This window comes from Nerophis ophidion, linkage group LG08 (genome assembly GCF_033978795.1).
Source record: "Nerophis ophidion isolate RoL-2023_Sa linkage group LG08, RoL_Noph_v1.0, whole genome shotgun sequence".
Taxonomy (NCBI): domain Eukaryota; kingdom Metazoa; phylum Chordata; class Actinopteri; order Syngnathiformes; family Syngnathidae; genus Nerophis; species Nerophis ophidion.
Genome location: NC_084618.1, coordinates 64,831,198 through 64,856,780, shown reverse-complemented (window position 1 = coordinate 64,856,780; position 25,583 = coordinate 64,831,198). Strand labels below are relative to the sequence as shown.

The 25,583-nt window shown below is 39.7% G+C and overlaps 1 protein-coding gene and 1 long non-coding RNA gene across 4 annotated transcripts in view; one reads left to right on the top strand and one right to left on the bottom strand.

The window, feature by feature from the left end:
- Positions 1-25,583, top strand: part of LOC133558173 (potassium voltage-gated channel subfamily C member 1-like) — a 145,890-nt gene that overhangs the window by 6,091 nt on the left and 114,216 nt on the right. For 2 of the 3 annotated variants that reach the window (XM_061909350.1, XM_061909351.1), the window contains exons 6-8: positions 220-294; positions 368-442; positions 515-653. In XM_061909350.1, the coding sequence (XP_061765334.1) occupies positions 220-294; positions 368-442; positions 515-653 (289 nt within the window). Of the gene's footprint in view, positions 1-219; positions 295-367; positions 443-514; positions 654-11,326; positions 11,881-25,583 lie in introns of those variants that run through there. The other variant, XM_061909352.1, reaches the window with a different exon arrangement.
- On the bottom strand, positions 73-19,119 carry LOC133558176 (uncharacterized). Its single transcript, XR_009807906.1, has 3 exons — positions 18,974-19,119; positions 8,895-9,305; positions 73-2,950 (listed from the first exon to the last, which is right to left on the bottom strand). It is a non-coding gene; the product is annotated as an uncharacterized LOC133558176 (long non-coding RNA).

Below are 25,583 nucleotides of genomic sequence, written 5' to 3'. Positions count from 1 at the left end.
AGACGTTTCTGCTTGAACCTTTGTGGTAACAGTTTGGGAAAGGAATTTGATGCTCTATAAATGCTTGCTTGGATGAGTGTGATGTGAAAAAATACCTTAAACACACAAAGTTGTCGGGTCATTCATCAATTACCTTTTATCTCACTGTCTTTCCTTTGTATAATTCAAATACTTTTATTTTGAAGTCAGTTTAAAGATTTACATTTTCTATTGTTACAGATTTTGCTTCTTGATCACCCAAAAAAGAAAACCCGTGACACTCAGAAGTATAAACCCTTCAGGAAGACCGTCAGGGTATCAACAGATCAAATCTTTTCATCATCATCATCGTCATCAGACAGAATGTCATACATGTTTCCTCTTTCAGAGTAAGTGCCCCGCGTTGAGGGTACTTTGCAAGAGAATACTCAATGTCAAGGTTCAGCAGGGTGAACATTCCTCTGTAAGTCATCATGTCATTTGATTCAAAGTCCACGTGTGTCAGGAATGTAATAAGGTGAAATGGTTCTTGCAGGTCCAGGATGCCCAGGCCACCATGAGGCTGTACACGCTGGTGAAGAAGCACTGGGAGGCCGAAATAAAAAATAGTAAAAAGACGGACAAGAAGCACACACGCAAGCAGAGGCTGCCCAGTTGCAAGCGTACCAATGCAGGTTTGTCCTTTAAACGCTAAGAGGGAGTGCTGTCGGCTGTACGTCAATCAAGACACCTTTTTGTGCTTTAACTGCGAAGGCCACTGAAAATAAATAGACAATGAACATTTCTATTTGGATTAAGCGAGAACATTGAGCAACTCAGGCCATCATGTCAAAAAGCAAAGAGGTGTTGATGTCAACACCATCGTTTCACCCATCGTGTTGCGCCTCATAGGATGTTTGTGCGTGGAATTTTTAGAACTTGGATCGTTTCTTTTTTGTCACACGCTGCACAGTTTGTGTTGTTGAAATAAAAAAAAAAATGACAAAAATGCATATTGAACTGAGCCCAAAAACGGAAATACCGTATTGACCAGCGTATAAATAAACCTGAATATATATCCTGTTCAAGTCCTGTTTTTGGACAAAATAAAGTATTGAAAAAGTAGTCCAAAAACAAACTTTAACTGAAATGTTGTTTTTGAAGGGGACCTATGATGAATGTTTTCTTTTCTGACTTATAAATGTTACAATGTTGGATACTCGTGTTAAACAATGCCAAAGCATTAAATCATAAGATTCATGCATTTTAGTGTGAGCTTGCATGCAGTTTTATATGCCGATGTTTGTGGGGTTTTGCACAGACTACATTGTGACATCACAGCGAGGTGTACATACTTATTTAGAAAATAGATCAAGCTCTCAACTGTTTCAGGCTACAAAACAGCATATCCAATACATTTTAACTAGACCGGGGGTTCTTAACCTTTTTGACCTCGGGGCCCCAACTTTTCCACTGTAGAGGAGTCTGGGGCCCACTCAATAACACTAAATTAGTAATTTTACTCTTGATTTTAATCATATTCAATAATTATATCAGGATAAACCTTGTCAAACAATATGAAAGCATGTTAATCACAAAGATTACCAAGGCTTAGTTTAAAATAAGGGACTCAAAATGAAATTAACATAGAACTACGAACTGTGAATAAAATTAAAGTGAAATTGAAAATACGGCTTCACCCCTTTAGTCATAATATTTGCGTTAAACAAACTTCTCTGACTTTATCTCCAGACTTTTACTGTGTTTGACATTGTCGTTACATCCAGACGTGTTGAAAAGTGTGTTAAAACTAGGTACTGCTGCTGCGTACTTTACAGACCACAGCTGAGATACAGATATTTTTGGTGGCCTGACAATGGGCAAATGTTTTAGAAACACTGGTCGAGACCACGAGGAAATGTTTAAAATGCAGACTAAAATCATCGTAGGTCCTCTATAATACAAGTATAATAACCTACTGGTTTGCTCTATACATCTAAGCTCCAAATACAAAACAACCTACTGTATCTTGGAGGGAAAAAAATGTCATCTTATATTTTGTAGCAAAGCTGTAATATAGCACCAATAAACACTGAGTGTGAATTGTCAATTTTGCTGTTGAAATTATTCACTTATAAATGGTAAAAAAATAAATAATAATCAAAAGCTTTATAGTGAATGTTTTTATATTCCCACACCAAAACTGTATGATCTTTCGAAGCCCCTCTACAGAGTGTTCTGGTTTTTGCAGAATAAAAAGAAACATTATTTGCAATCTGGAAGGTATTTAAAATAAAATGTATTGTTTCTTGGCAGCTGAAATTCCCCAAAACAATGTTTTACTGCTCAAAACACTAACATAAAGTGTAATAAATAATTTTTATACAATGATAATACATTAATTGTTTTTCAGTTATTTGGTATTTTGTTCAATTAGTTAAAGTCAACTCTTGATGGAGCAGATGAATGTGGACCTGACTAACTGATACTTTGAAGACAACTTTTGGGTTGAAGATGGACTGGAAAAAAAAGTTTGTTTAAATTACAGTCAGAAAGATCATGCAGGATAATTTTATATGGAAATACTGCATGGACTGCATGTAAATGATGGATGACAACACAATACAATATTTGTACAATTTTTGGGAGTCTGCTCCCTGTGCACACATCAAGAAGGTGACAAACTACATAGAAGACTTATTGCAATTTTAAAAAAAAAAAGGGCTTTTCTCGCTTTCCTGCACTTTTCCAGCACCCACGCCTAGCAAAGGGCGGCAAATAAGTGTTTTTTGTTCCAGTCCCAAGAAAGCAAGTAGGCTTTACGTCTTCTGTGTTCATTAATTTGAATCCCGTCTTCACTTTGATTTGCGCGCCAAGCGTGCGGCAGTATGATTTGCTGCCTCTGCTCTAATTTTAAAAACTGCTGAAAATGAAACTGTGCCTTCATCTTCACTCTTGGACCTCAGAAAAGGGCTTCTCAAAGGTCCCTTAGCTTAAAAACAAACAAACAAACAAAAAAACCCTGTAAGTGAATTGACAAAAATGCCACAATGTACTCTTAGGACAGATGTGTCATCCTAGTGTATGGACTTCAACTTTGTGGGAACCTTGTCTCCCTCTAGTGGTCATAATATTACATGCACAACAGAAACCCTCGGTGTTATCTGCTTGTATGCATGTATAAAAAATATGATGTTGTGAGAGTTCCACTCCTGAAAAGGGAAACTTGGAGTTTTCAGACATTTTTGGGACAATCAAGGTTTGGACGGTTTTTCTCACGTCCCAGACCAGGAAAGTGCCGTCGACAAAAACCCCCAAAAAGTGCCCCCACTCCTCAATTGGTGCACATACTGGCTATAGTTCCAAATCATAACATTAAACAATGTATTTTTTAGACGTTTTTGAGCACACAAATATGCATGAGCTGAGAACATCCAGTATTATGCAGCATGATGAACAAACGACTGCGAGCACTTCTGCTGCTGTCGTCTTGGTAAGTGCTGATCATCAATCATGTGGCCTTAAAAACAAGTACGTTTAGGAGGGTTCATGATGGGGTTTTATGCATCCCCATTGTTCATGATGATTGCATTTAAAGATGATGAATTTTATTGTAGCAAACACATTTCTGTGAAATTGATGCTAATATTAAACCTCCATTGAAAACCCATTTTATTTATACAGTACTGGTAGTTGACACAAAACTATACTGCCTTTTTACAACATGGCATTTTTTGTTACTAAATTCTCCTGTAAACCAGTAGATTTGTTTCGTTAACTTGCTTATTAGTCCAGTGTGATATCATGGGCGTTATTTGGTCATTAAACGTTGACAAATTACTGAACTTCCTCAAATAATGCAAACCTAGTTTAGATAAAATACACATCTAAAAGCATATGCAATGTTTAATGTCCTTTTGTAAAAATGTGAACATTTAAAAAAAAAAAAAAAAGCGGCCCTATTTAATGCCTTATACCCTAATAATTAATGTCTGCAATAAAGTAAATAAACACCTCCAGCCATTGTATTTATTTTTTTAAAAATGACAATTTACAGTTACATCAAACGGATGGCTGTACCAGATTTAGCACCATGCTAATTTCCATCTGTAGTCCTTCCCAAGGCACATTTAGCATTCACTATTAAAATCACATGACATGATTTAAAATACATATGATTAAAATTACATGATTAAAATCATTTTGTAATACCGGTGCAATATACACATATAAAAAGTGCTTTTTACAAATCAGCGTGCAATGTAGTCAAATTACAGCCGCATAATTTCAAGTGCAGACTTGCCACAGCTGTTATCACAGCAAATATGAGCAAATACGTACAACAAATTAGGTTCAAGTATATTGTCCCCTTGCACTTTCTGCAGTTGAGTAAATATACTACTATACTGAAATACATAAACAATGACATTATTGAACTATATTCTAAATGCTGCACCTTAACTAGACGAACCCTTTTTTTCCTTTGCGAGTAAAAATTGGCAACTTTTAAGATATTTAATATTTCTTTTTATGCATTTGTACAAATAAATACCTCCCCATCACCAGCTCTAACCCAGTGGTTCTCAAACTTTTCACCACGTACCACCGCAGAAAAAACAGCTCCATAATGACCAACATTAAAATTCATTAACGTGGTAGGTTAATGTATTCATAACAAACAAGAACAAGGTTTTCTATAACAAGTATATTTAATATTTTGGCCACTGTAACATTACACACAGTTTGAACATGAACACTGTGTTTGTATATAGGAAAATAAAACACTGTATTTTAATCCAGTGGTTCTTTGGCGTACCACTAAATGGAAACTGTTTACCACAGTTTGGGAATCACCGCTCTAACCTAAATAGATGTCTGACACTCCAATAAGTGCCCCATGCAGGCTATGTAGTATCTGACGAAATGTGCCAAAATATGTTTAGTTTTCATTTAAAAAAAAATAAAAGGCCGCCCCACCCATTAGGTGCTTCACTCCCAACAAACGGCTGATACACGCTGCACTTGAGTAAAAAACAAAGGCGTGTGCCTTCAGTGTGAGTTATAGCACATTAGAGGGCACTTTTGCCTTCATTTTAGTGAAGGATCACCTGAAGAAACCTGACCTCATTGCAACAAACAAACTTCTGCAAACTCTTTTCCTGCAACTTTTCCCATTTGGAAAAGCCAGTATGGCGTCAAAGCAGCTAATTAGCTTCTGTTGTCCCGTGTGCATGTTCAAGCAAGCTGCTTAAGCTTCATAAACTGCCTCATTTAACAATAACAAGCTGCTCTGCGCTAATTCTCAAAGAGCAAACTCGCATCTTGCTCGCTCATGTCTCTTTGGCTCATCTTCTCTCACTTAATGCACTTGCGGTCGCAGACACACACACAAACACAAACACAATTACACACATTCATAAAAAACACAATAGCCCTTCGTCCTTTTACTACTGCTGTAATTTTCATGAGTTCATCATGCACTCTCTTTGAGTTTCCTGTCCATAACAAGTGCATTAGCTGCCCTGCTAATCATTGGATTTCTTCCTTTACTTGCGTCATACCTGGAGGTGTTCCTTTTTGTACCCCTCATCTAGCTAGAGTCATCAATGCAAACTACATTATCACATTCTTACCTCATTTACATTGTAAATTAGAATGTGATTCAACCCAATCGAAAACAAACTGCCAGCCCCAAATGGCCCCCCGAAAATGGAGCAATTTTTTGGCTGCAACCAGCAGGTATGCTCTTGATTCAATTGCATTATAGTTTGTAAAAAATAAATATTGGAGGTATAGTTTTATTTGGGGGGGAGGCGGAAACAAAAAAAATTGGGACTTCTAGACGTATTCATATAAAAAAATTCCGGATTTCATTGCATTATTTGGCAACCCAAGTCGGTCAACATCACAACAATATTAATAAATAGTGCAATCTGGTCCTCTTTGGTCTTAATGAGTAGATTCATTGATAAGAACTATTGTGCACTTCTTGAAGCAGGCAACATAGAGATAATTGTCTAAGCTGCAACCAGCAGGGATACATTTGAGTCAATCTCATTATAGTTTTATATTTTATGTTCTAATAAAACAGTAATCCCTCATTTATTGCGGTAGACATGGCTGCGATAAAAAAAAAGTTTCAGGCAAAGTACTTATCATTAATTATAAATATACTTTGATGACTGGAGGTCTACCATTTTATGCTTGGAAATGCATAATTTAGTCCAAAAATGTTGCTGAAAATAGAATAAAAACCCAAATGTGGCGAGGACTGCATACATAAAATATGGATACAACAAATAATACTGAACATTTGTAAGACATCTTTATATTTGGGTATGATTAATTGACTAACAATTACATTACGTAAATTACTGCATGAGCCTTTTTAAAGCGACCAAGGCAACAATGGAGTACACTATTTACTGCATCCAGCAGGAGCGCTGCTGAGTAACTCTTAAAATAGTTTTTGAAAGAATTAATAGTCTATTAGCATTTAATGAGACAACGCTTGGAATAAACACATCCATGTGGGGAAAACATTCAAATATCATTTTGAATAAATATGCTGGATGCCCATTCTGCTCATTTAAAACATAATTTGGTTACACAAGATTTACAAAAATGTACAGTAAATTATGTTGAAATTCGTAAATGAATATAGTTGTTTACCCCTAAATACCCAAAAGGCAGGGTTTAACATTTAAGCACCCAATTTGAGTAAAAGAATGAGTTAAAATTATAGTACAATTTTAAATATTTTTTATGAGTCAATAAAACAAAATAAAAATTATAGTATAATTTTAGATGTACATTCATGACCAAAAATATTGGCACCCCTGCATTTCTGTCAGATAATGCACCACTTCTCCCAGAAAATTGTTGAAATTACAAATGCTTTGGTGTTCACGTTTATTTATTTTGTTTGCATTAGAACAAAACCACTCCCAACCCCCCCAAAAAACTACAAAAAAAAATAAATAAATCTGAAATTCTTTTACACAGAACTCCAAAAATGGACTGGACAAAATATTTGGCACTTTTAAAAAATTGTAAGAAATAGTTGTAGTCTAAGCATATGGTGCTCCTTTAATTTGTAAGTAAACTCACCTGTAGCTAAGGGTGTAACGGTACACAAAAATTTCGGTTCGGTACGTACCTCGGTTTAGAGGTCACGGTTCGGTTAATTTTCGGTACAGTTAGAAAACAACAAAATATAAATTTTTTGGTTATCAATTTTGTAAACAATAAATGGGTTGTACTTGTATAGCGCTTTTCTACCTTTAAGGTACTCAAAGCGCTTTGACACTACTTCCACATTTACCCATTCACACATACATTCACACACTGATGGAGGGAGCTGCCATGCAAGGCGCTAACCAGCACCCATCAGGAGCAAGGGTGAAGTGTCTTGCTCAGGACACAACGGACGTGACGAGGTTGGTACTAGGTGGGAATTGAACCAGGGACGCTCGGGTTGCGCACGGCCACTCTCCCCACTGCGCCACGCCGTCCCAACGTCTCAAACAATGGCTCTATCCTTTTAACATTGGGAACACTATAATCATTCTGCCCACGTTAATCCACATTTAAGTATTTCAAGTTGTTGCTTTGATTAAATAAAATTACAAAACCTTTCTTCTACATATAAAAAGCGCAAGATTAAACAGTTTTCAAGTCAACTCATCATGCTTAATTTATTACAGCATTTGGGAAGCCTGTAGTTGACTTTTATTACGTAAATGTTGTATTTTTATCAACACGTGTTAGCAGGGACCCTGCCATTCAAAACTCGGCTGCTACATTACAAATTATTAATGAAATTATTACTGGAAAAATAGTACAATTGCAATAGGAGAGACTATTCCTCCCTGAACACCATGGAGTTCAATGAAATAACAGACAGACAGGGCTTTGCTGCCCCTAACACACACACACACACACACACACACACACACACACACACACACACACACACACACACACACACACACACACACACAGCAAAAGCTAATTAGTCTTCACCTCAAGCCAGAACTGCGAGCGAGCTGAGCTGCAGTTTACGTTTCTAGAAGGTCAACGGGCTCATAGTGATGTAATAGTTGTTGTGACTGGGAGGTGTTTTTTATAATTTGGGGAGAGTACGCTGTGTTATGCTCCCCTGCTAAACACATATCTGCTCGACGCTGAAGCATTGACTACATCACTCTGAATACGCACTGCTGATTGGCTTTGTATGTAACCAATCAGATGGTTGTGTGGGTGGGTCACTGCTGGGTACTGACACAAATGCAGAAAGCAGAGCAGCTTGTGAAGACTTTTGCTCATACACTCGTTCGGTACCCCCGCGTGCTAAGCAGAAACCCCCGTACCGAAACGGTTCAATACAAATACACGTACCGTTACACCCCTACCTGTAGCAAATAACAGGTACTGGCAATATAGAAATCACACTTGCAGCCAGTTAAAAAGTTGTCTCAGCCTTTGTGTTGTGTGTACCAACAGCACTGAGCATGAAGAAAAGAAAGATGAGCAAAAACCTCTGAGAAGATTTAAGAACCAAAGTTGTGGAAAAGCATGGACACTTTCAAGGCTACAAGTCCATCTCCAGAGATCTAAATGTTCCTGAGTCTACTGTGTGCAATGTCATCAATACGTTTAAAGCCCATGGCACTGTAGCTAACCTCCCTGGACATGGACCAAAGAGAAAACTTAATGAAAGACTGCAACAAATGATTGTTAGAATTGTGGATAAAGAACCTCAGTCCATTTCCAAACAAATTCAAGCTGACCTGCAGACACAAGGTACAACAGTGTCCGCTCACACTATCCGTCGCCATCTCAATGAAAAGGGACGCTATGGTAGGAGACCCAGGAGGACCCCGCTGCTTACACAGGGACATAAAAAAGCAAGACTGGAGTTTGCAAAAACGTACCTGAGGAAGCCAAAATCCTTCTGGGAGAACGTCCTGTGGACAGATGAGACTAAAGTGGAGCTTTTTGGTAAAGCACATCATCACACTGTTAACAGAAAACTAAATGAGGCCTTCAAAGAAAAGAACACTATCCCTACAGTCAAACATGGTATAGGTTCACTGATAATTTGGGGTAACTTTTCTGCTTCTTGTACAGGATGCTTTGACTGTGTGCATGGCATCATGAAATCTGATGACTACCAAATATTTTTGGGGCATAATGTAGGGCCCATTGTCAGAAAGCTGGGTCTCCGTCAGAGGTAATGGGTCTTTCAGCAGGACAACGACCCACAACATACTTCAAAAAGCCCACAAAAATGGCTTAAGACAAAACGCTGGAGAGTTCTGAAGTGGTCATCAATGAGTTCAGATCTGTGGAGAGATGTAAAAAGAGCAGTTGGTAGAAGACACCCTTAAAATCTAAGACACTTGAAGCAGTTTGCAAAAGAAGAGTGGTCCAATATTCCTATGGCAAGGTGTAAGAAACTCATCGATAGTTACAGGAAGCGATTGAGTTCAGTTATTTTTCCCAAGGGTGTGCTACGAAATATTAAGTTGAGGGTGCCAATAATTTTGTCCAGTCCATTTTTGGGGTTCTGTGTAAAATAATATCAGATTTGGGTTTTTCCGGGGCTTTTTGTGGTGTTCCAATGCAAACAAAATAAATAAACATGTGAATGCCAACGCATTTATGATTTCAACAAGTATCTGGGAGAAGTGGTGCATTATCTGACAAAAATGCAGGGGTGCCAAGATTTTGGGCCATGACTGTATGTTTGTTTTGTGAGGCAAAATCACCGCAATAAATACACAAATAATATAATAAATTATAACAAGATTCAGGAACATATATTATCCTAAATGCCCATATTGCAGGTTTCTGAGATTTAAGCATTTTATTTGGCTGCATGTGTGTCAAAATCGCAACAATACATATACAGTGGGGCAAAAAAGTATTTAGTCAGCCACCGATTGTGCAAGTTCTCCCACTTAAAATGATGACAGAGGTCTGTAATTTTCATCATAGGTACACTTCAACTGTGAGAGACAGAATGTAAAAAAAAATCCAGGAATTCACATTGTAGGAATTTTAAAGAATTTATTTGTAAATTATGGTGGAAAATAAGTATTTGGTCAACCATTTAAAGCTCTCACTGATGGAAGGAGGTTTTGACTCAAAATCTCACGATACACGGCCCCATTAATTCTTTCCTTAACACGGATCAGGCGTCCTGTCCCCTTAGCAGAAAAACAGCCCCAAAGTTCTGTTTTGGTTTCATTAGGGACGGCGTGGCGCAGTAGGAGAGTGGCCGTGCGCAACCCGAGGGTCACTGGTTCAAATCCCACCTAGAACCAACCTCGTCACGTCCGTTGTGTCCTGAGCAAGACACTTCACCCTTGCTCCTGATGGGTGCTGGTTGGCGCCTTGCATGGCAGCTCCCTCCATCAGTGTGTGAATGTGTGTGTGAATGGGTAAATGTGGAAGTAGTGTCAAAGCGCTTTTAGTACCTTGAAGGTAGAAAAGCGCTATACAAGTACAACCCATTTATCATTTATCTGACCACATGACATTCTCCCAAACCTCTGCTGTATCATCCATGTATCCATTTTGGTATAAACTCAACTCGTCGTGTTTGGAGGAAGAAGAATACTGAGTTGCATCCCAAGAACACCACACCTACTGTGAAGCATGGGGGTGGAAACATCATGGTTTGGGGCTGTTTTTCTGCTAAGGGGACAGGACAATTGATCCGTGTTAAGGAAAGAATGAATGGGGCCATGTATCGTGAGATTTTGAGCCAAAACCTCCTTCCATCAGTGAGAGCTTTGAATGGTTGACCAAATACTTATTTTCCACCATAATTTACAAATAAATTCTTTAAAATTCCTACAATGTGAATTCCTGGATTTTTTTCACATTCTGTCTCTCACAGTTGTATTGTACCTATGATGAAAATTACAGACCTCGGTCATCATTTTAAGTGGAAGAACTTGCACAATCGGTGGCTGACTAAATACTTTTTTGCGCCACTGTAAGAACATTAACAAATGACATTTTGAATAAATCAATTTTTTTCCTACATGTCAGTAATTCAGGATTAGTACCTCATTTAGCTATCAGGTAGTGTGTCAAAATGTCTGATCAAATCATACCATATTTGAATATCTGCGTATTGTCTTTTTATGGTTTGTGTTTTGGACGGCACGGCTTTTGTAGACTTGCGGTGCCACATGACTGCCGATGTCAATGGAACCGGTAGACAAAATGGTGTTTGTGCATCCATCCAGAAGCACAAAGAGAGAGAGGGAGAGAGCAGATGGCAATAAATCAGCACCATCCTCCCGCATCACTCCTCCATTGCATGCATTTATCTATTTGTGTACATTGAACATATTAGCCCTGCATGTGTATTATACGTGGTTCCTCCCACCCTTCTGTCTTGTGGGTCGAATCCGCCCACATGGATCGTCTGAGGGAGGGAGAGGCAAAAAAAAAAAAAAAATAGTGCAGGAGGTGACGCTCCTCTGAAGGAACAGAGAGAGGGAAAAGGCAAAAGAGAGGCTACATCTCCATTGAAACATTTGGCAGGGAGGCTTACAGAATATTATTACTATAGATGAGACAGCTGATCGTATTTTGGCAATAACACAAAGAAAAAGGTGCGGTTTTGTGATTGACAGCAACAAGAGAGGCAGTTTTCAGGGTGTTTTTTCCTCCTCTTCATCCCTTTTGCCATTATCAGCATGACAAGTCACAGTCGGCAATAACCAGTATTTTTGGCGCTGGGCAACTAACATAAAAAAAAAAAAAAAGCAACAAAATCATCTTTGAATGCCACTGGATATACTCCTCCTCCTCCTCGTTTGTGAGCCTTTTAGAAAGAAAACTACGCACTGATTGATAATTTTTTGTTGTGTTGCTGACACACAACCTGCTGAAAGCAAAGTGAGTATTAACCGTGCATGTTTTTTGTTTTTTTCTTCCTAGCTCTCCGCCTCCATTGATGGGAGCGAGCACATTCAACAAGTCTCGTTTTGTCCTTTATAGCATGCAGCGCCGTAACCGTTGCAGCCTCACTGTTACTGTCGCAGTAAATATCATCCACAAGTCCATAAAGCACACGCTGGCGCACAATATGTTGGCATAAGTCTTATTGCTTAGGGCAGCAGCACTGGTGGGTGTTCCCCACCTTGCTGGCTGTTTGCATGCGTGCATGTGTGCCTTTATACATTCATATACATGTGTGTGTGTGTGTGTGTGTGTGTGTGTGTGTGTTTGTGTGTGAAGACCTGCATGCACGGAAGGAGGTTTGATAAAGCAAACACACACAATATGTGAATATCATGGCTTGGACCTCATCCAGGAAGTACAAGAGTGCAGTTAAATGTCTAGACGCTGATCTTCTTCCACCTCTGCCAACTTCCTTCATCTGCATTCCGCTGCATCACACACACACACACACACACACACACACACACACATACACACCAAGTCTCCAGTTTCATAACGCCCTTTCCTGCCTTGCTTCCTTTCCTTCCTTCCTCCCTTCCGTCACTTCCCGCCTGGCTTCTCGCTGCCAACTGCATCTTCCCGTAACGCTCTTTTTTTTTTCATCCATTTGCTCCTCACCACCCCTCCCTCACACACACACACACACACACACACACACACTAGTCCTGCATTATAAATCTACAGCTGGTGCTATTTTTAGACCTAGGGTAACCCAGAAAACACCCCCCTTCGATTTGAGCCCAAAAGAGAGATGCTGAGGATGCTGTCGCTGCTGTTAGGGGGGGAAAAAAAGACAAAGTGATGAGGGAGTGGATCTATTTTAAGGCTGGTGATTGAATTAGTTTGTGGATGTTTTATGTGTGTGGCTCTATCATCACCATCACCTGATGGCGCTCACACAGCCTGTCCAAAGCTCAAATCGTTCACCTTGAGGTTAACCTTTCATGCCTTCCATCCCCCACATTTGTTCTCATCATTTCTTCTGCACCTCACGCAACAAATCATTCATGGACTATTCTCTCTAGCTTCTTTCTCATAAAAAAATCAGGCATTTACCCAAATGGATCATGAATGGACTCCTCCTGCAACTAATGTCCCGGAGATATAACAAAAGAGTAATATTGTCATGACAACACATTTTAACCCTAAATTAATTTTTTTGTGTGTCTGTTTTAGTGATGTGCAATCTGCACTAATTCACTCCCAATAGAGATACATATTGGTCCAATACTATTCATGCTATAATCACCTTCCATAGGTATTTTTTGTTTTTAGAAAGGGAACAAAAACATATCCATAGGGTTAGTTCATCTTAAATATGACACTTGTTTTGATCTCATGCAGCTAGCGACAATTTTGATAGCCAATTAGTTGCGACTATCTTAATGTTTAGTCGACCTGTTGGATCATGAAACGTGTTCAGTGGGTCTAATTTAGCCATGGACTTACAAATTTAGCTTGAGATATTTTTAGCCATGTGCTTACAATAGCTTTGACTACTTTTTGCAGAAGTATTTATTCATGAACTGTGCTGCTCATTAGGCTGCTAGAAAAATAAAAACGCCATAAACGCATCTAAAAGCAAGCAAGCAATTATACCACTGATTTCCCTTCCACTCATTGTAGATATTACCTATTACCATTTTTATAATTTTAAACTCAAATACACTTTAAAAATAATTATAATTTTGGCAGTGTTAATATTCTTGATTGTAGATATCAAGTATACAGTGGAACCTCAATTTACGAACTTAATTGATTCTTGACAATCTTTTTTTTAAATCCAAACAACACAATATTACAGCAAGGTTGAATGTCCACACACACACACACACGCACGCACACACTGGTTATCATTTGGAATGGGGATCAAATTTTGGATCAGAACTTGTGGGGACCACCCTTTCTACGGGTTGTGGAGGCATAAAAAAAATGAGGTAAAATGGCCAATGCCCAGTTAGCTCACACACGTCTTTAAATCTCTGGATTGATGAAGTAATGTGCTGATCATTCTTACTGGGGACCTTTGGGAAAAAAAAGTTCATATGGTTCATGGGGACCAAATTTAAATAATTTTGCATAATTCACACAAATTTGTACATGACTACTGAGGACCGTTTGAAAAAACTTAGGCATCTTCAGAATGGATCTGACTATGAAAAAACTTAGGCATCTTCAGAATGGATCTGACTATCATTTAAAAAGGTTTCCCTTCAGGAGACCTGTTTTTTTGTCCCCATACTGTCAGAGGTCCCCTAAAAGTGACTGTGTAAACAGAGCGAAGTCCCCACTAAGTAAGCATTGACAGAACACACACAAGTCTCGGTGTGCTCCAAAACCAAAGAACATCCATTCAGCAATATTCTACAGCTTGTCCCTGTCGGGTACGCCGGAGGCCTGGAGCCTATCCCAGCTCTACCTGGGCAGAGGGCAGGGTACAATTCGCCACCTTGTCGCATGGCCAACACAGTTATGCAGACAACATTCGCACTCACATTCACACACAAGGGCCAATTTTTCTGTATTGCCTATCAGTTTATCCCCAGGTGCATGTCTGTGGAGGTGGGATGAAGCTTGAGTACAAAGTTGTATGTGATTTATGTTGCACGATTGCACCAAGAAAAATTCCTAGGTTGTGAACCCATTCTCAAACAATGGCAAAAACTATTCGGATTCTGATTCTGAAAAAAGGAAAATAATTTTACTTTGCGTCTGGGAATATATGTTGCGTTGTTCCACACTATGTGAGTTTCGGAGTGATAAACGAACAGTGGCTTCACGTAGCCACTGTTAGCGCTGGCACAAACTCGCATGTGAGGCCATCCTTCATCAACTTGTGTCTTGGTAGTGCCTTCTCCTTCGCTATAATAAAGGTCCCCTGTGGCATCTTTTTTGGTCCCATCGCATTAAAGACTTGCTGCGGAACAAAGCCCCTTTCGCTGATAAAATCCTCGAACTAAAGATGCCGCTAGCCGGAGGCTAACTAGCTAAAATGTTAGCTCAAAGCGGTTGTCGAGCCACACCAAGGTATACAGTGAAACTGTTAGAGTTTGTACCCATTTAAAGTGTTACTGATCACACAAAATAATCTCAAAGACAGGCTGACACAGCTCTGACCGGTACCACAATACCACCGGTATGTTTATTTCCACAATTGCAGATGTACGGCAATTGTGGAAATAAACACGTCAGAAGTACCGCTCTCTGGAAAAGCTCTTAAAATGGTTAGGCTTGTGTGTACGGGATGTAAACAGGGTGTGACGTAGGGGGCCCCGCTTCTTCAAAATGACCCTCTGTACAGGAAGTGATGTCATCAAAATGGCAGCCCTTGATGGCTTCAAGCAGCATGCAAAATGAATGAATGCATGAATGAATGAATCGCGAGACATAGTTTGCAGGCAGAGGCACATTTGGCACAATGTAAACAAAAAAGGATGCAAATGAGCTTTCGTAAATCTAGGTTCCACTTTAATATAGACAAAGTTTAGCTGGCGGACTTTCGAAAAAAATAAAGCTACACACTTATTTAGCTAACTAGCTAAAAAGCTAACTATCTTGCTGAGTAGAGTTGGAAAAGACATCTTCCAGATGTCCAACAAGCCTCTGCTTTATATGCTCCCGCATAACACGCATTGTGCCATGAAAAGAAAGGTCTGCTTTGTAGAAATTGAGTAAGTTATTTGTGTTTGTGTTTAACAGTTCCCATTCCTTCAATGATTTTGCTAGTGGTGGTGTTTAAATGGGCGAAGCCATTTTTCTCTTCCTGTTGCTCTTCCAGTCGCGCATGTTCTTTTCCGCTTGGAAAAAGACAGGCGATAACTTCACCAATTTAAATGAATAAAGTTAAATTAGTTTTTGTCTGTTTAAAAAATTATTGATTCTGATGTTTCTGATTTTTAATCAGATTAAACCCACATCAATTTTTAAAAATCTATATCATATACACAGACACGCACGCACGCAAGCACACACACACACACACACACACACACACACACACACACACACACACACACACACACACACACACACACACACACACACACACACACACACACACACACACACACACACAATGTTTACATGTATATAATGTGTATATGTGTGCATATGAATGTAAATATATATGTACATATACTAAAATATAGTGTGTATATGTGTACATATATATGTATATATGTATGTACACATATACATACATATATGTACACATACATACATATACATTACATATATGCATATACATATATTTATACATATATATAATGTATGTGTATATATATATATATATATATATATATGTACACATATATGTATACATATGTATGTATATACATTTGTGTATATATATGTATATATATATTTGTGTGTGTGTTTATTTAACTACATTTATATACATATATATGTGTATGTATATGTATACATATGTATATGTGTGTATTTATGTATATATTTATATGTATGTGTATATATATGTATATATATATATTCATAAATATATATATATGTATATATGTGTATATATATATATATATATATATGTGTGTGTTTATTTACATATATGTTAATACATGTATCTACATATATATATGTATATATAAATGTGTGTGTGTTTATTTACATATATGTTTATACGTGTATCTACATATATATATATATATATATATATCTGTGTGTGTGTTTATTTACATATATGTATATACGTGTATCTACATATATTCTGTGTATATTAATGGATTTTAATTTGCATTGAGCAAGAGACTGAAGAAAGAAAGAAAAATACATGGTTTTCTAAAATCGATTTCTGAAAATTATGAATCTATTTAGAATCTAAATCAGTGGTTCTTAACCTTGTTGGAGGTACCGAACCCTACCAGTTTCAAATGCGCATTCACCTAACCCGGCTTTAGTGAAAAATTTAGAAACATTTTTAAAATTCAAGATAAAGTTATGTTTTTTTTACTGGTGCACAAAATGAACCGTGCATGAACATCACCTTGTTCAAAGAACAAAACCAACACAGTGCATGAACTCACAATTAATTACACACCTGCAAATCAGATGGAACATTAGAGGGAACATTACGCCGATAGGGAGAAGTTTTTACAAACCCCGTTTTCATTTAAGTTGTGAAATTGTGTTATATGTAAAAATAAACTGAATACAATGATTTGCAAATCCTTTTCAACCCATATTCAGTTGAATGCACTACAAAGACAAGATATTTGATGTTCAAACTCATTAACTTTATTTATTTTTTGCAAATAATAATCAACTTGGAAATTCTTGGCTGCAACACGTGCCAAAGTAATTGGGAAAGGGCATGTTCACGACTGTGTTACATCACCTTTTCTTTTAAAAACACTCAATAAACGTTTGGGAACTGAGGAAGCTATTTGGTGAAGCTTTGAAAGTGAAATTCTTTAACATTCTCGCTTGATGTACAGCTTAAGTTGTTCAACAGTCCGGTGTCTTGTTGTCGTATTTTATGCTTCATAATGTGCCACACATTTTCGATGGAAGACATGTCTGGACTGCAGGCGGGCCAGTAAAGTACCCGCACTCTTTTACTACGAAGCCACGCTGTTGTAACACATTGTTTTGCTGAAATAAGCAGGGGCGTCCATGATAACGTTGCTTGGATGACAACATATGTTGCTCCAAAACTTGTATGGACCATTCAGCATTAATGGTGCCTTCACAGATGTGTAAGTTACCCATGCCTTGGGCACTAATACACCCTCACACCATCACAGATGCTGGCTTTTGAACTTTGCACCTATAACAATCCGGATGGTTATTTTCCTCTTTGTTCCGGAGGACACCACGTCCAGTTTCCAAATATAATTTGAAATGTGGACTCATCAGACCACAGAACACTTTTCCACTTTGCATCAGTCCATCTTAGATGAGCTCGGGCCCAGCCAAGCCGGCGGCGTTCCTTTGTATTGTTGAGAAATTGCTTTCGTATTCCACAGTAGTTTTAACTTGCACTTACAGATGTCGCGACCAACTGTAGTTATTGACAGTGGTTTTATGAAGTGTTCCTGAGCCCATGTGGTGATATCCTTAACACACTGATGTCGGTTTTCGATGAAGTACCGCCTGAGCGATCAAAGGTCTGTAATATCATTGCTTACGTGCAGGGATTTCTTCAGATTCTCTGAACCTTTTGATGATTTTACAGACCGTAGATGGTAAAATCCCTAAATTCCTTGCAATAGCTCGTTGAGAAATGTTGTTCTAAAACTGTTCGACAATTTGCTTACAAATTGGTGACCCTCGCCCCATCCTTGTCTGTGAATGACTTAGCATTTCATGGAAGCTGTTTTTATACCCAATCATGGCACCCAACTGTTCCCAATTAGCCTGCACACCTGTGGGATGTTCCAAATAAGTGTTTTATGAGCATTCCTAAACTATCAGTATTTATTGCCACCTTTCCCAACTTCTTTGTCACGTGTTGCTGACATTACATTCTAAAGTTAATGATTATTTGCAAAAATAAAAACGTTTATCAGTTTGAACATCAAATATGTTGTCCTTGTAGCATATTCAAATGAATATGGGTTGAAAATAATTTGCAAATCATTGTATTCCGTTTATATTTACTTCCAACACAATTTCCCAACTCACATTGAAACGGGGTTTGTATTTACACGATGAGTCGGGTGTGTCTTGACCTCTGCGGCGGAGGCTCCGCCGAACCCCTGAGGCCTACTCACCAAACCCTTAGGGTTCGATCGAACCTGGGTTAAGAACCACTGATCTAAATGAATAAGAATTGCAATTTGGACTGGAATCGATTTTTTATTTTTATTATTTTTTTTTTTTTTTACACCCTTAATGTTTTGACACATTTCCACCCTTTTCTGTGCAGCAGTTCAGGAAAAGAGGAGTTGGCTTACACAAATTCGGGCTGACAATAAAACTGATGTCTAATGTAAATGTATTATTTTCATGAGTAATTTTAGTATTAGAAAGAGGCTCGCATCATAACTACACACATGAGGCGCTTCATACTTACCTGAAGATATTTTGGCTGCTTTTGCAGGCCTCATTGGTGTCTCATAATCCTGTCATGGCCACCTGATTGTGCTGAAGACAAAAAAAAAAGAAAAAGAAAAAAACATTAATTCCTGTCGTCTGTAATGCATGTGAGAATACAGAAGATGTGTCTTGAAATCTCCTGTGGTCTAAAGATTTTAGTCAGGAGGATGCTGCCTTGACTCTATTAATCATCTCTACTTGATTTCTGCTCAAAACCTACAACAAAGAGGGATCTTTTTTTAATTATTTGGGTGGTGACCGCAAGGTTTTAAAAAACGCCCTCGGGGGTGTGTGCTGTTTGGATTGGTTGTCCCCCGGAGACCCGGGGCCATTTCCTTTCTGCTGGCTTAATTGATCGACTATTTCATTCATGCCGTGGGACTTGGCCTGCATGCTGAGCTTTGTTATGATGGAGAACAGCCTCCGGTTACTCTTGTGTGTACGTGCACACAATATCTTGCTGGGTAAAATTATGTCGCTGCATTCTAAGGTATAGTTATAGATTAGGGATGATGAGGGGGGAGGTGGGGATATGCAGTACCCCCATCTCACCTGCTAGGGGCTCCTGTGCACTGAGGGTGAAGCGGAGGGGGATGCAGGAGAGGAGGGGAGGGAGGGAAGTGATCTGGATGGAACAGCATGATGCCTTGTGGTTACATCCTTTGATGAGGTGGCGGGTGGTGATGTTGGCGTTGGGGGGCGGGTGGCTAAGAAGCATCACGCACGCACGAACATGCATCCAGAACTCCCCCAGGCTTGAAAGGGACAAGCGGTAGGGAATGGATGGATGGACGGATGCTTATTTTCTATCACTTATCATCATCATTAGCCCTGCCTCCTTCTGCATAGGTGCACTCCCTTCCTTATGTACTTTTCTTCTTCTCATGTACCCCACGCCCCCCCTTTTTTTTGCTATTCAGCCAGGTCAGTTCCGCATAGTCAGCAGTCCGCCGAATTCCTCCTTCACCTCCATGTGTTCACTCTCTTCCGCCGCCTCTATACAAAACTCCCATAATCCCGCACTACCCCCACCACCACCAGCACTACCTCTTCCTCATCCCTCCTCTTCCTCTCTTCCCGCCGCAGTGTTCAGGCTAATCTATATTAACGGCTCCAATGATGCCCCCATTGGGTTTTTGTTTGGCACCAGGTGAGCGTGCCACTCGTTTGCAGAGAGGCGATGGAGCGGGAAGGTGGCGTGGAGGCAGGAAATGCTGCAGGGGAGAGAGTGAGAGAGGGGGGAGAGAAAGAGAGAGACCCCCACCCCCTGTTTTAGCCTCTTTAGCATAGAAACACTCCGCCTTCTTTCTCACCTCCATGCCCCCCCACCATGTCTCTCTTCCTCCATTTTATAACCCACTGCTCACTTTCCACTACCTGCTCTTAAACAGACATGCAAGCAAAAAGCACTTTCTCCCTCACACACGACACCCCCGTTTTAAAGCACACATAAGGTATAAAATCAATAAAGTGACCACGTAGGACACCGGGGAGGGCAAGGAAAAGGCATGTAATCACACTTAAATACAATATGAAGCAGTCAGAATGTTGCAAAGTGCAGTAAAAGTGGATGTTTGAGAGGAGCTGTCCTTGGTGCTGAACTCCAGCCCCAACACTAACTTCAGCATCCAAACCCACACTTCCATCATGCAGTCCTCCTTTCAGATCAGAACTTACCTCGTTCTAGGCTCCTTTCCCCTTTAGAAAAAAAAAACATAGAATACGGTGAATGGAATAGAAGGAGTGGCGTCAAACTAAGAACGAAGTTGCTCCGCGCGGTGGAAACTCGGCTAACAAAGCAGAATTGCTGCAGTGTCCTATAAGATGAGGAGAAAGTTGTGCAAAAGTGAGAGAAGCGGGAGGGGGAGGGCGGTGGTGGGGATGAGGAAGAAAGGGGGAGGAGGAAGAGCAGTTCTCGCTCCTCAGTGAAAGGTGATTCCTTTATGCGGGAATACGAGAGATGGATGGAGGGAAAGTGCAGGAGAGAGAGAGTATTAAGAGGGATGGATGGAGGTGGGTGGCGGCTCGGGGGAATATTTATTTGAATAGGAGAAAAGGTTAACAACATAGATTTTCCTTTAACTGCATGGCCGGTCTCCGGAAGTACTGCTGCACATCTTCCCGTATTTGTACCACACAGTAAATATACTGCACGTGTATGTACTTCATGAAGCTGCTTAAACCAGCGTGATGCATTCAATGTGTCTCCGTCGATCATGTAACCCTCGAGACATCTTAACTCACACTTGAGATTGACACAACAGAGTCAACCCTCAGTTTTGTCATCTGTTCCAAAAAGTCAGCATTTTTCCCCATCAGAATGTTTTTTTTCATTCCAAGCAGTCCATTTCTGTTACATATGCATACAAAACATTAGGGGTCTTACAGTTAATTATTATGTGGATTTGTATTAAATTGTATGGATTCAACTACATCGATCTCTGCTCGGCAAGTTTGCCTCCCGGAAGATAAGTATTGATCCATCCATCCATCTTCTTCCACTTATCCGTGGTCGGGTCGCGGGGGCCCCAGCCTAAGCAGAGAAGCCTTGGTTCCCCTCTCCCCAGCCACTTTGTCCAGCTCCTCCCGTGAATCCCGAGGCGTTCCCAGGCCATCGGTGAGACATAGTCTTCCTAGCTTGTCCTGAGTCCTCTCTGTGGTCTCCTACTGGTAGGACGTGCTCTAAACACCTTCCCAGGAAGGCGTCCAGGGTGCATCCTGACCAGATGCCCGAACCACCTCATCAGGCTCCTCTCGATGTGGAGGAGCAGCGGCGTTACTCTGAGCTCCTCTCGAATAACAGAGCTTCTCACCCTATCTCTAAGGGAGAGCCTCGCCACCCGACGGAAGAAACTCATTTCGCCCGCTGGTACCTGTGATCTTGTCCTTTCGGTCTTAGCCAAAAACTCATGACCATATGTGAGGATGGAAGCGTAGATGAACCGGTAAATTGAGAGCTTTGCCATCTGGGTCAGCTCCTTCTTCACCACGGCGGACCGATAGTGTCCGCATCACTGCGGACCCTGCACCGATCCGCCTGTCTATCTCACGATCCATTCTCTCCTCACTCATTGAACAAGACTACGAGGTACTTGAACTCCTCCACTTGGGGCAAGATTTCCTCCCCAACCCGGAGATGGCACTCCACACTTTTCTGGTCAAGAACCATAGACTTAGACTTAGAGGTGCTGATTCTCATCGCAGTCGCACATTCGGCTACGAACCGATCAGTGTGAGCTAAAGATCCTGGTCAGATAAGGCCATCAGGCTTGTGATGAGTTGTACCCCGCCTACCGCCCGAGTGCAGCTGAGATGGGCTTCAGCACCCCCTGCCACCCCAGGGGGGACAAGCGGTAGAGAATGGTTGGTTTATTTAAGGCGCATTTGTCACTCCAGGTCGCACGTTGGTGTTGTTATGCACATGCCAAGATTAGATGAAAATCATACTTTTTTTTGCATGTCCTCAGAGCCTGGAGCAGAGTCTGTCAGAGGCTAAGAGCTCGACTTAATGTCTAAATAAGTACTTGCACCTTGCGGCGATGTCACAAAGTAGCCAGCCTGCAAAACCCCGCAAACCGAGGCATCCAAAACTGCATGTAAGTTCACGCCAAAATGCATGACCCATACAATTTGGTATTTTGGCATTCCACGACTATTTAACTTTGTAACATTTCCAATGTAAGTCAGAAAAGACGAAAATCTTCATAGGTCCTGTTGCGTGCGACCAGTCTTCCACTGGTCAATGCCAAGTTATTGTGGATGACATATATGTTGAGTAAGAAGGACCACCGAGACAGAATAGTACCTGGCCAAGTTTTACTAAAGCTCTAGGAGACCAGCCCTTACAATGCGACAATAGCATCAGCAAGAAGGTCTAAATTCCAACAAAAAGAGTTAGCTCATGGAGAGTGAAAACATCCCCTCCCGCCCAGAAAGAAATACAGCTGTTGTTTCAAACAGAAAATGCCTTCTCCACAAAAATGGAGTATGTTATAGTCCTAGCAGACAGTACGGCACCTTTAAGGTGAAACAAAGAGTTTACTAGCGCACAAAAAAGGAAGGCCCAAAGCGTTCACATGAGAACATATTAGCTGCTTCAAACATGACTATGGATTAAAAAAGAGCGCTTAAAAATATCTCATTGTCATAGTCCGCTTTAAGAAAATAGACAAATAGACAGTGTCACCAATAGGTGGATTCCTTGATTCCGTGGAAAGATACAGAGGCAAATGTACTAATTTGTTACGCGCAATGTCTGGCAGTACCATAACCGTGATGGTGCATGGAAATTGCGGCAATATTTTGTCAAAAACATACAAAAAGTAGGGCCCGTGAAAACCAATGTCACACCTAAATCCTTATGAGAGACAAGAAAACTAAAGTTTTTATTTTATTTTTGCATTTTCATTTTTAACAATCGGCTTGTTATTATTGCCTAGCAATGCAGCTAATGAGAGCAATCTATTCCGGCTCAAAATCACTTTAAAAATGCATTAAAAAAAAAGCGCCAACAATACTTCATTTATGTTCCGTAACCTGTATAATAACCAAGGTGTAGCGCAGAGGTAGGGAACCTATGGCTCTAGAGCCAGATGTGGCTGTTTTGATGACTGCACCTGGCTCTCAGATAAATCTTAGCTGACATTGCTTAAAGCGATAAGTAATAAATAATTCCGCTGGTAATCACAGGGTCAAAAATAACGTTCAAAATATAAAACATTCTCATGCATTTTAATCTACCGCACCTGTTCAAGAAGTCGCATTAATGGTAAGAAGTATTTTATTTATTGTTGGTTAGCTTCAGAATAACAATGTTATTAAAAGGAATAAGAGACTTATTTATACTGTAAAAATATTGGTCTTACTTAAAAATGCATGCATTTAGTTGTATTCAGTCTTAAAAAAAATAATATGGCTCTCACGGAAATACTTTTTTTTAAATATTTGGCTTTTATGGCTCTCTCAACCAAAAAGGTTCCCGACCCCTGCTGTAGCGACATTTTTATTGTAAGAGCAAACACTGAGGAACTCTTTATCTAGCGGAGGAACACATCGCCTTGCGACGGCATGCTTCAAAATTAGCTGTAACCTAGCTTCTTGCCTCAGCAGCTGAATTACTTTTGAGTTTTTTAAACACAGCCCAATGTGATAGGACACCAATATGTACTGACTGAAAAACATGAACAATCATATTACAGTGTCTGTAAAATATTAGCCTACATTTCATGTTTTGTTTCTACACAACCAGCAGGACAGTGTATGCACTGTAGTTGTAACAACAAGTTTGATGTGCGACATGTATTATGATCGATATAATAGTGACTCACTCGATGGACAGTTGTCTTTTTGGTCACGCTGGCCGGGGACATTTTTTCCCACTTAGTTTGGGTATGCTCACCATTTTTGTTGGCATACCTTGGCTGAAGGTTGCACATTTGCCACCGACATCACTCTCTCGGCTTCCGTCGGCTCCAATGTTTTACCCTTCCTTCGTGCTGGCTTTTATAAGCAGCAGTTCACCTCTGTGTATTCAGCTTCAAAAAGATAAGGTTGTGAATCCTCCTTGTCCTAAAAAAGTAATCTTCGTCGTCTGTTACCAAGTCTGCCATAACTGGAAAAAAGTGTGTTTGTTTCTGGTAAAAAGCAGCATACATTTGATGCCGCAAGTCGAAAGCGCGCTGCTATGGAAATGGGAAAAAATGCGCTGAGGATAGAAGTTGCTGTAATTGCTTAAAATGTCCAAAATATTGTACATATTACATTTTGTTATGAAAGTATCTGTTATTACATTATATATAGACTTCCATGGTGTATATAACACCTTGCTGAGGGGTTTTGAAGTTGTTTTAGAGGGCTTTGCAGTTTAACTACATCTTACAAGCATTTTTTATAATCTTAAAAATCATTAAAAAAAAATGATGTGTGTTCTTGTTTCTCATATTGATTGTGAACGATGGGCACAATTAAAAAAAAAAAATGCAGTTCCCCTTTAAGCTTTAGCTACTTGTGCCTGAAATATATCATAGTCCTAATATAACATAACTCCCTAGTGCAGAAGACACACATTTTTGCATGTACACACTATCCAACAGCGACACACAGACTGATAATTCATTTTGCAAAATGGTGATAGATTTTGCTGCATGCTTTGAATGGGGAAAAAGGAGTGCCATCTAGTGGACGAAAAGAGGTTTTCGATAATGTTTCAATTAATGTTAAAAGAAATAAAAAAATTAAGTGGGACAGCTTTGTTGCAAGGAACAAACATGTTACTTTTTGTGTTTAGGGCCAATTTTTAAGTAGAAATTAAGGGTCAGACATGAGAATTCTAGATGTAAAAATAATGTCATTTTCTGAAACCAACTCGAAAACAGGTCACTTTTTCACATTAGTTTTTTTCAAACAAAGACTAAAAAACAAATCTCCATATTTACCGAATATGTCATCGAATTGAAAACTGAGCAAAACGGATACCCAGCGCATAAACTCAACGTCTGCAGATGTGTTTGATAGGTGCGCTCACCTAGAAGTGGTTTGGACACTTCTTTTTTTGAGCGACCTGTAGTTGCTTTAAGGTTGTAAATATC